This window comes from Leptonotus elevatus, chromosome 13 (genome assembly GCF_054856555.1).
Source record: "Leptonotus elevatus isolate MCC_2025b chromosome 13, RoL_Lele_1.0, whole genome shotgun sequence".
NCBI classification, from domain to species: domain Eukaryota; kingdom Metazoa; phylum Chordata; class Actinopteri; order Syngnathiformes; family Syngnathidae; genus Leptonotus; species Leptonotus elevatus.
In genome coordinates this window covers 17,003,161-17,014,138 of record NC_141251.1, presented here as the reverse complement: position 1 = coordinate 17,014,138, position 10,978 = coordinate 17,003,161, and the positions used below count along the sequence as shown (strand labels likewise).

At 42.3% G+C, this 10,978-nt stretch overlaps 1 protein-coding gene across 9 annotated transcripts in view; it reads left to right on the top strand.

Annotated features, from left to right (window-relative positions):
- The first annotated feature begins 2,031 nt into the window (after positions 1-2,031).
- Positions 2,032-10,978, top strand: part of LOC147164032 (vinculin-like) — a 28,809-nt gene continuing 19,862 nt past the window's right edge. For 8 of the 9 annotated variants that reach the window (XM_086092592.1, XM_086092589.1, XM_086092588.1 and 5 more), the window contains exons 1-4: positions 2,032-2,504; positions 8,593-8,663; positions 9,504-9,654; positions 10,660-10,768. In XM_086092592.1, the coding sequence (XP_085948718.1) occupies positions 2,337-2,504; positions 8,593-8,663; positions 9,504-9,654; positions 10,660-10,768 (499 nt within the window). In that variant the 5' untranslated portion in view covers positions 2,032-2,336. Of the gene's footprint in view, positions 2,515-8,592; positions 8,664-9,503; positions 9,655-10,659; positions 10,769-10,978 lie in introns of all 9 variants that reach the window. The other variant, XM_086092590.1, reaches the window with a different exon arrangement.

The following is a 10,978-nucleotide window of genomic DNA, read 5'->3' as shown; positions in this document are numbered from 1 at the left end:
AATATTAATGATCAAGTATTAAATTTACACTATTTATGTGTCATTGTTGCACAGATGTAACGTGACCTTATAGAGTGAAATGAGAGGAGTCCATTGAAACCTCTCAGTGTGATGTACTTTCCTGCACCTTTTCTCTTTGCAATGGCAGCCATTTTAAGAGCTTTTGTCATAGCCATGATTAGATTTGAGTATATAAATGATGTCCGTTCAAGAATAGTAGAAGAGAGCCTCTTCAACCAGGTGGACCAGAGTGTCTTGTCTCTCCAGTTCAGATGACAACAGCCTCTTGTTCACACCTCCACACATAAACATATACATACACACACACACCCACACACACACACACACAGGGCTACAGGCACTCTGGTAGTGAATGTCTCCAGGGTATAAATACTGCTGTTTTTGTCTCTGGTTTCCTCAGCACACATTGAGAGTGTCCCCATTCCAGCAGCACTTGCAGGAAGTTACTCATTGCTGATACCGGCAATTCAATTTGAATGCATTTATTTATGCATGAAATTCAATGTGGGGGTTATAAGTGATGTTTGTGCCCCATGAAAAGACTCTTCTTTGGTTGACAGCAAAATTAATTCCTGGTCTTAATATAGACTTGCACATTGAGGTTTGGAGACATGGATTGTTGACCCAGCATTTAATGAACGTGGATCATGTGTCAAATGTAAGTTTGTAGCTTCATAAAAAATAAATAAAATTAAAATTAAAAAAGCAACTGATGTGTCTTTCACATGGGGTCATCTCGGATTGGCCACAAGTTAATTTTATTGGGTCTAGAGTAGTAATTCACACACTTTTTACTTTATGCCAAGTACCACCTAAAAAATACCTTCAACTTTATGAGTACCGACATGATGAACATCACAAAAATACAGTAGCAATTAAGTGTCCTTCAAATAAGAGACGGAGGTTTTATTGCTAGTATCATGTATTTAATATTATTGTAAGCCACTGTAACATTATATGTAGTTTGAACACCACATATATGTGACATGCTAGGAAAATAGCAAAATTCTGCTTAAATAATGAGTTAAATGTATTGCAAATAACAGTTAAATACAAACTGTACCTACATGTTTAAAAACAAACACTTCTTAAAGATAAAATGCAAATGTGAGGAACTTAAAAGTTAAATTCAACTTATCTGTACTTGGGCAGTGATACTTTCGTGTCCCGCTAGAGCAGGGGTCTGCAACCTGCAGCTCTGGAGCCACATGTGGCCCATTAGTTCCTCTCCTGTGGTTCCCTGTGGATGTTTATTTTTTAGATAAAATATTCTTCAAATGAACTAAGGATTTAGATTTTTTTATTGAATAATTGAATATATATTTTTTTAATGTTCAATTTTATTCGTCAGAAAAAGGGAGATGAAAAGTAGATTAAAAAATGTTTTTTAAATGGCCAAAAAATGTCCCAAAAGTGATCAAAAGTCAGAAAATTTATTTGTGTGTTTTTCCAAAAAGTAACCATAAAACGTACAAAAACGAAGAAATCCCGAAAGTTCATCCAAGTAAATCCAGAAAATTCATAGCAAAAAAGACAGAAAAAAAGTTAAAAAGAAATAAATAAAATAAAAATAAAAAGCCACAAAATGTCCAAAAAAGGAAGAATTGAGGAAGAAAATTACCATATGTTCATAATATTGCCCAAAAGTCAGAAATTTGACAAAGGCCAGAAAAGGAAAAAAATCATGAAAAACAAAGTTGACCCCTGCACTAGAGGAAGCCCAAGTGGTGCTTGAAAAACATTTTGAGAATCACTGAGCTATTATTGATCATCTGTCAGACACACACACCGTTTATTGACAAAGGTGTAATAAATTATATATAGAAAATACAAACATTTCAATATTTTACATTTGTTTATCGTCCCATTGGCGGCGCTGCACTCAACGTCCTCATACAATCGAGGGATCCCCACCTCTTCTCATTAATTTAGCCCTTTCCTTTTTGGGGGGCGCACACTGGCATGCGTGCATGACGTCATTTGGAAGAGCTGTCACTTGCAACGGTGCTGTGCTCGTGCATGTGCGTGGCGCGTGAGCGCGCCCCAGTACCGAGCCTCCTCCATAGCACCAGCACGGAGCAAGCTGCGTCTTCGCGGTGATTGTGGCGGAGGGCGGTGATTCCTTCTGGCACGACTAGGGTAGACCCACCGCAGGGACTCGGGTCCAGTTTTGACCGTCAGAGCCGACGTGGTTGTTGCTCCTCCCGCAAGTGAGGAGAGAATAAAAAGCAAGAAAGGAGGGCTTCAGTGCAAGGAAGCCACCGACCACCTTTTTTTGTGTGTGTGTTGGGGGGCTGCGGTAAAAGTCGTTCACCATGCCGGTGTTTCACACTAAAACCATCGAGAGTATCCTGGAGCCGGTGGCCCAGCAGATCTCTCACCTGGTCATCATGCACGAAGAGGGCGAGGTGGACGGGAAAGCCATCCCGGACCTGTCCTTACCGGTGCAGGCGGTGCAGGCTGCAGTCAGCAACCTTGTGCGGGTGAGTCAATGTGAGTTTAAATTGCTTTCTTTCCATTCATCATGTCAACGTCAGTTCGTGTGGTCCAATCAATGCCAGACACATTTTAAGAAAAGCCCCATTTTTATGGTGCTTGATCTTTGCACACCATTAAAATGAATTTATGAATGAAGTAACGCACACAAACGCAACTTAACATGTTCAACTTTGCCCTTTTCGCTCATGAGATGGACACTCAGCTTTCAATGGAGTTTGTGGGGCGGAAGATTGATTAGACACACACGCAGCCCCCCCCCCCCCCCCCCCACACACACACACACTGTGGTCATCTTTAATTTAAACTGAGATTACACAGTGGGTCACTTTGTCTGTGTGCACTCCCTGGCAAAATCAATACTGGCCAAGTCAAGAGACATCACTCAAGAGACACAGCAGTTGTTTGACCTATTATGGGACATATTAGATCAGAAGCAAATTGTAAAGCTCATAAAGAGCCACCCACTGTCTGTATGCTGTTACTTAAATACTACAGTTAAAATAAAACAAAATGCCAAATAATGCAATGCAGTATTTAAAAAAATAATAATCCTGGACAAACTATCTTAATCCAATTGTTCCTCCTACTTTGTGAGTACAGACAGAAGTACTGCAGTAACTTCCCATTGGTCGTATCACAAGCACATTTGATCTGGCCATCTATGATTTTCTACAATGCTTGCACCCATTTGGATCACAGGTAAGCTGCAGCTTATTGCCGCTGACTTTTTCAGAGAGGCGGGTTACACCCTGGACTGGTCGCCATTCAATTGTATGGCACATATAGACAAACAACCATTCACTTATTTGTCAGAGTCCTTAATGAACTGAACATGCTTGCTTTTGAAGCTTGACAGCTTGACAACCCACACAAACATGGGGCGATCATGGAGACTCGAACCCCAAACCCGGGAATGGTCGCTCAATTATACAAAAGTATAATGCAGACATTTGTTTGGTTGTTAGATTTTATTTTTCCATGTCCCTCAGAGAGTAAAAACTGAATTGTGTACTGATAGGAAAAGGTTCCCCACCCCGAATTTCATTAATAATCTATAGTTAAAGTAGAGTCCATGGTGTCCCATGATTGCGTCTCTGTCTCTCTGCTTGTCCTGATCACTTCAGTAGATCCATCCAGACAGCGAGCAGAGGGAGGCTAATAGCAATCTCGGGCATGTGGATGTTTCCCTGATGCATTTGTTGGGAAGTTAAGAACCAGATAAGAGGAAGCTGCTTTTATCAGATGTAATTAGGAATTTAAGGTTTGGGGGCTCATTTTCATCTCCTGATGACGCCTGCTCAGCAATGCAGTTGAATAGGAGACGAGTGGTCGCTAATGGATGAGAAAAGATAGAGGGGAAGTGTTGAACGAGAGCACACAGCTTGCTTGTTGCCGGGTAGAAAAACTTCATTTGGTATGATGGATGCCCACAGATTTTGTGGACTTTAGTCAGTCGATGTAAAGATGTACCTGTAAAAGAGTAGAGGTCCACTGCACACTGACACGGTTACGCTGTTAACCCCCCAGCAGGGTGGGCCATGTATATAAAAAGTAGGTCACTTCTAGACGCAAACAAGATGGTGTCAATCTGTCAGAGAGGCTGCACGTGCGTATGCTGACGATTCGACTAAACATTTGATTATGTGGTGCATATGTTTGGAAAAGCGTGAGCTCTGAAGTTGTGCCGATGACGGAGACGCTCTTGGAAGTTTGAGCTCCCCAAGGAGGCGATGTCGATCTCATTCCTGAGTATGTCTGAAGGGGGAGGGGGAGGGGGTGGGAGGAATAAATAGATTTACTGTTGAGAAGTGAGGCCGGGTGGGAAGTGGGCAAAAGAGTCACCTGCTTCTTTTTTTTTTCTTTGTTTTCTTTTTATCTTTTTAAAGAGCTCAGTATTGTTCATTCGGTAATGTCATCATCATTGCTCTTTATTTTATTTTTGTAAAAAAAAAAATTGTATGTGGGTGAGTATGTGTATGTGCGTGTGTGCTTGCGTGCGAGTGTGTGTGTATTCGTTAGTTCACCAAAAACCAAAAATCCCATACCGTTCACCTAAACCGAACACCCGAGGAAGGACCAAAGAAAACAAAGGAAAGTGAAATCCAGCACCGACCAGACACCACCCACCGGGCCACCAACCAGAGTTCTTCACCAACCCCAGAAACATCTAAATTCCAACAAATCCAAAAAATCAGGGAGACCTCAAGAGACCAAAGGAGAGACTGAGGAAAGGAAGGAAGGACAAACAAAGCAGAGTGAGATCCAACAGATCCACAGACACCAGCCTCCACCGATTCAATGACCTGAGGAAGAAGCAGATTGTGTCTGAGTTTCGATAGATGCCCCCCAACGCCGACCCCACCCCGACCAACCGGCAGCCCCCCAGCCCCTAGGGACCCCCCGCACCCAGGCATCGGCGCCGAAGAGGGGGCCGGACAGCGGAGCGGAGAGGGCACCCGCGCCCACCCCACCCCCCACCGCGTGGAGGGACGGAACACCAGGAGCAGAAGGGGAGATGGGGGCACCGGAGGACGGCCGGCACCCCCGAACCCCAGGCCCAGCGGGGAAAGGCCCCGGTCGTCACTCCAGCGTTCTTAGTGAAAGCTAACCCCCTTTACTGAATCCGCCAGCTCGCCGACTGGCGAACTCTACCCCTAAACCTTGAATGTTGAACCCAGTGTATATACAAGTGTGTGTGTGTGGTGCATTAAAATTGGGAGCAGGTGAACCGGAGCAGAGGGAAATGATATCCCCACGCTCCGGTCCACCCGCCTCCCAGGCATGTCAGTGAGTGTATGTGGTGCATTAAAAAAATAAATAGGGGGAGGGGGTTGGGGGTTGGCGCGGTGGGGACACGGACAGCGGACCGCAGCACTGCTCTATACTGCGGTCCCCAACCGATGGCACCCCATCCCGACAACACCCCCCCCCCCCACACACAGTTGTGTGGTGCATTAAAATTGGAGGGGAGTTGTAGGGCGAAGACGGTGTTTCCACCCTAGTGCAAACCTAGTGCAGTGAGTTAAGAGGAGCGACCAGCGGGGCCCCCCCCAACCGGGCGGGGGCAGGAGGCGCACCCGCCCACCAAACCCCCACCCACCCCATCGGGACCCCGGCGGGCATATAGGACCAGCCCGGCGGGGCGATAGCTTTTTCTGCATCCAATGATATAACATCCAATAACTGCCTTTTTATCATGCCGCTGTGACATGCTAATAAGGTTAAAGAGCCTCCTAATATTATTAGTAGAGTGACGATCTTTAATAAAGCCTGTTTGGTCGCTATGAATGATTGTCGGGATTACTGTTTCTAGTCTAGATGTGAAAGCCTTAGTGATCATTTTAATATCAGTGTTAATTAGTGAAATCAGACGGTAACTTGATGGAAGGGTGGGGTCTTTTTCTGGCTTTAATAAAAGTTTAATTGCTGCTGTATTCATGTGTGGGCGTATGTGACCATTAGTTTCTGTTACTACTCTTAAGAATAGTGGAGCACGCATTAACCAGAAGTGCTTAAAAAATATAGCCGGTTAACCATCCGGGCCAGGTGCTTTGCCATTTGGCATACTATCTCGAGCACTGTACAACTCGTTTTTAGTAAGTGGCGCATCGAACATATCTTTATATTCAGTAGTAGAGTCACCTGCTTCTGTTTGGGATGTGATTCACTGGATGACCCTGGATTACCTTTCCTGCTGTGCGAGTCCTTCTGCATCCTATTCTGTAAAGCCACTCAGTAGTCATGTTTTAATTAGAGCCGGTACGCCAACTTGTTATTTTCACTTAATTCCTAGCACTTTGATGCAAAAGCATCAGATAAGGTAAAGATTTTTTTTAAACTGTCTGGTGGAAGACAGACGAAGTTTTTGGTTATCCCTGAAGACCTTCAAACTTAAACTACTGCTAAAGCGCATCTAAAACTCATGTTTCGGACAAAGTTTCATCACAGCATATTCAAGCACATTGAGTAACTATTATTACTGTAGGCTATTAGTATTAGCATTCTTAGTCCATAGACAGTGGAAATGCCTTCCTTTTTAATTAGATTTGACAGTCAGCAAAAATTTGAAAGCGACACTTATAGGACATCAGAATCCTCAAATAAAAAAATAAAAAAATACATTTCATGAAATCAGGTGCTTTCAAGAAACACCAGCATCAACACCACACTTCACCCAAATCAAGTTCAATTACTAGTTTGATTAGTTAAAAAGTCACTTCGCTTAGTAGCTGCTGGACAGAGGTGAAACAGCCATTTGTCTCTGTAGTGAAAACATTTCCTTAGCAGGTTTGCCTTTTCTTAAAAAACAACAACCCTGCCATACTTCTTTAGACAAATTCAAACAATCATTATCACTCTAAATGATTATAAACCTGCTCAGGCGGACATTTTCCAGTTTCATTTTGACCAGGTGCAGGCCTTTTCAACACACACATGGAATGACAGTGTGTGGACACTACGGAGGGTCACTTAACTGCACATTAACAATGCAGCAATTGTACATTGAATAATCAATGCTAAGTGATTCCATTTACAGGAAGCACTTGCACTCAAGCAGGTCCTTTATCTGAAGTTGCAGCAGGACTCGCCTGCTATACTCGCAGAGCTTCATTCCTGCGTGTTTCAAGGAATCTTTTGCAGTAAGATTGGATACCAAACAGTGCTTGTGGTTGCTTCTTGCTAAGAATGCAACTTCCTGTGACTTTCTGGGGCCCACACAAAATCTATTAACTGAAGTTCACCAATGCCGCACTGAGAGACGGACGTCATCATCTCCCTGAAATTGCATCTCGGGTGTGTGCGAGGCCACGTTGGCACTTTCGTGTTTGTGTGTAATGTGGATCCTCTGCCAGCCATCTGCATCTCTGTTGATGAAAACATCCGCAAGAGAAGTTAGCATACTGTTTGATTGGATTGTAGCAGTGAACTCAACTAGTAGTTAGGGTTAGATACTGAACAATTATTCAAAAAAGAGGCTTCAAGCTGTTTATTATCACTACCAGTCAATGTTTACTGTTAAACTAAACAAAAAAACAAAGGGATTGGATGTTGTATATTTACAACAACCAAACAACATAGCCTTAAAGTGAAAGTCAACATTAAACATTTCTTGACAATAATATATTATATGGGACCTCACTAGTCTAAACACAACATACTGATTAATATTACATTTTTGGAATATGAGTTATGAAGCAAAATCCAGCCGTTTTTGTCCATCTCAGTGGGCGGCCATTTTGCCACTTGCTGTCCACTGAAGATGACGTCACAGTTGCTCAGGGCTCAGGAAACGACCAATCACAGCTCACCTGTTTTTTTTTTTTAATGAGCTGTGATTAGTTGTTACCCAAGACCTAAGCATCACAGCAAGTGGCAAAATGGCTGCCCGCTGAGATGGATAAAATGGCTGGATTTTGCTACTTAACTCATAATCCACTAATGCAATATTGACCAGTATACCATACATAGAGTAGTTAGGCTGCATAGAACATATTATTGTCAAACTAAATTTTGGGGATTGACTTCCCCTTTAAGAATGCCCTCACTGGCTTAATGCTAACTCAGAATCAAAAATGCTATTGATAGGCTAACCCTTAGCAATGATAGTTGTGGCGTTTTATAACCATTTACGCAACAGATATTTGAACACACACATGTAGACAGACAATATAACACAAAAACTGTTTCATTCTTCACATTCTACCTAATTATTTTATTATTCTATGTTTTTATGACGCACGATATTATAGAGTGCTTTCTTATTAAAAATACATTACAACATTTAAAAAAAAATTTTTTAGAGACTGGAACTGATACCAATTCCATTTGTTTGAGTGTGGAAAGATGAGGATTTCAGATGAGTGTTTTGAGTTAAGAGTGTGGTCACAGAACAGATTATACTCTTAACTCAAAGGACATAATAGTTTAGAACATGCTTCAGCTCACCTACTAATAGGACAAGTGTTAACGAAGATGGATGGAAGTGTGGAAGTTTTATATCCTATAATACCTTCTTTTTTGGGGGGGGGGGGGGGGGTTGCAACAATTTAATTTCCCATTTATCTGTTTCAGGTTGGGAAGGAAACAGTTCAAACCACAGAGGACCAGGTGCTAAAGAGAGACATGCCGCCTGCATTTATCAAGTAAGAATCTGCGTGATGGAATTAATCCACTTTATCTCTGGGCAGACAGAGAACTTGTTTTGAAAAATACGATAGAGAATTCCCAGCAGTTTAATGTTAGGAAATATGGCGGCGTGCCCAGCTGCAACAAAGAGCCACTTTTGAACTGAGTGTCTGGTCAGAAGCGACCCACGGATGACTTGTCCGCCATCAAGCATTCACCCGGCTGAGAGGCTGTTTGTTGTGTTCCAGCATGCTTCCAAAGGTCTGATAGGGCGGCTGAAAACGCCGACTCAGCAATGCTGCACCCCTGACATCAGGCTGCATTGACTTTAGTGTCCTGTAATGACAGAATTATTGATATCAATGACCTAAGTGCAGCAATGTAACATTGGATTTATGTAATGAATTATCAACAGCCTTGGTCTATCCTCAGCTTTAAGAGCAGATTCCAGATCTTAAACAGATATAGATCTGAAAAGGAGCAATACCCACGCCCTCACACACACACACGCACACACACACGCACATGTATACACATACATACACATCGTAAATCTCACCCACCGGGCTTAGGAGGGGCACATGTGTAATGCGAACCTGACTAAATATAGACGAACTGGCAGCTATCGATACCCTGACCAGCGGGGGTCAGAAGAAAGAGGAGGTGCCTTGGCTTCTTTCAGGCACTTACATTCATCACCTTATTTAACTTAAGACAACCTGTAATAACTAAGCATTAGCATATTCAAAAACAAAACATAACATCCAACATTGTTGTGCCTTATGTGTAGATGTTTAGCCTTGTTTTCTTTTTTAAATATAACAAAAACAAGAAATACATGTTCCGGATGTGTGCAGGGTGGAGAACTCATCTTCTAAACTGGTCCAAGCGGCTCAGATGCTGAAGACGGACCCCTACTCAGTCCCCGCTCGGGATTACCTCATCGACGGATCCAGAGGGATTTTGTCGGGCACGTCTGACCTGCTGCTTACGTTCGACGAGGCCGAGGTGTGTGGATGTCTTTCAGGGAAATAAAGCTTTTTATAGCGGTTCACGAGTGAAGGAATTCAGCTCAGACCTCCAAGCAGTTCATTAATGGGAGTCTCAGTTAGATTTAATCAGTGAGATCAAATGACTTTCCCTCTATCATAATGCAGAATCTGTGTGCGCGAGTGTGTCTGTTCAATGTTTGAGGCTTCTCCTGCTCCCTAAGTGGAATCACGTTGAGCACGTTATTATGGTCACCGTGCTTTATCGCTAATTTTGAAGTAGCAAACCTCTTCTAGTCACAAGATAGATATCATGCCAGCGAGTGAAATCTGAGCTAATGTTGATCCTTGACTGTCCTTTCTTCCGGGGTAGCTTTTGACGTATGCCATAAAGCAGTCAGCACATTTATAGTTTTTTAATGTGGCAGTGTTCCTACCATCCTCCTCAAAGTTGCTTAGTGCCAGTAAAAATGATACAGACACCCTCAAGCCATGGCAGAGGGACCATTCAACTAGTTTTAAGTCGATGTTTTCATCAGAAGAGATATGAAAATTTTTATTAAGGTTCAAAAATTCTTAGTGCTACTTTAAAGGTATATTTGACTCATTTTGCCATTTTCGCCAATAAAAGTTTATATTTTGTCTATGATCTCTTCATTATTTTTCATGTACAATTAATATCTTTGGAAACACATTTTCTACTTGCTGTTGACTTAAAATGACACCACAGGCAACGACCAATCACGGTCACCTGGTTTGGTCATGTGACATTCGCAAACTAAGCCATGATTGGTCGTTACCTCAGCTCTGAGCACACATAATGTCATTTTCAGTCGACAGCAAGTGGAAAAATGTGTTTTTAAAGGTATTAAGTTGTACAGTATATGAAAAATAATGAAGTTATCAAATTAATTATAGACAAAATATCATCTTCTTACTACTGAAAATGGCAAAATGAGTCATGTATTCCTTTAACCGTTTGTTCGCCTGTGAGGCTACTCTATGCACATTTATTGTGTTACAGGTGCGTAAGATTATCCGCGTGTGCAAAGGTATTATGGAATATCTGACTGTATCTGAAGTGGTGGAGACTATGGAGGACCTCGTCACGTACACTAAAAACCTGGGACCAGGTCAGAACTATTTTTGAACACTTTGCTATGAAAAGAGGGAGTCACATCTACATAAAGTAGAATATAAAGCTCAGTTGAGCGATGATGTTCATCAAGGCCAAACTATCATAATTTGGATCAGCACCAGATTGTACACATTCACTTGAGTGCTATGATTAATCATTATCACTAATAATGTTAACAAAAGTGAAAAACAATTCTTCCTTGGCC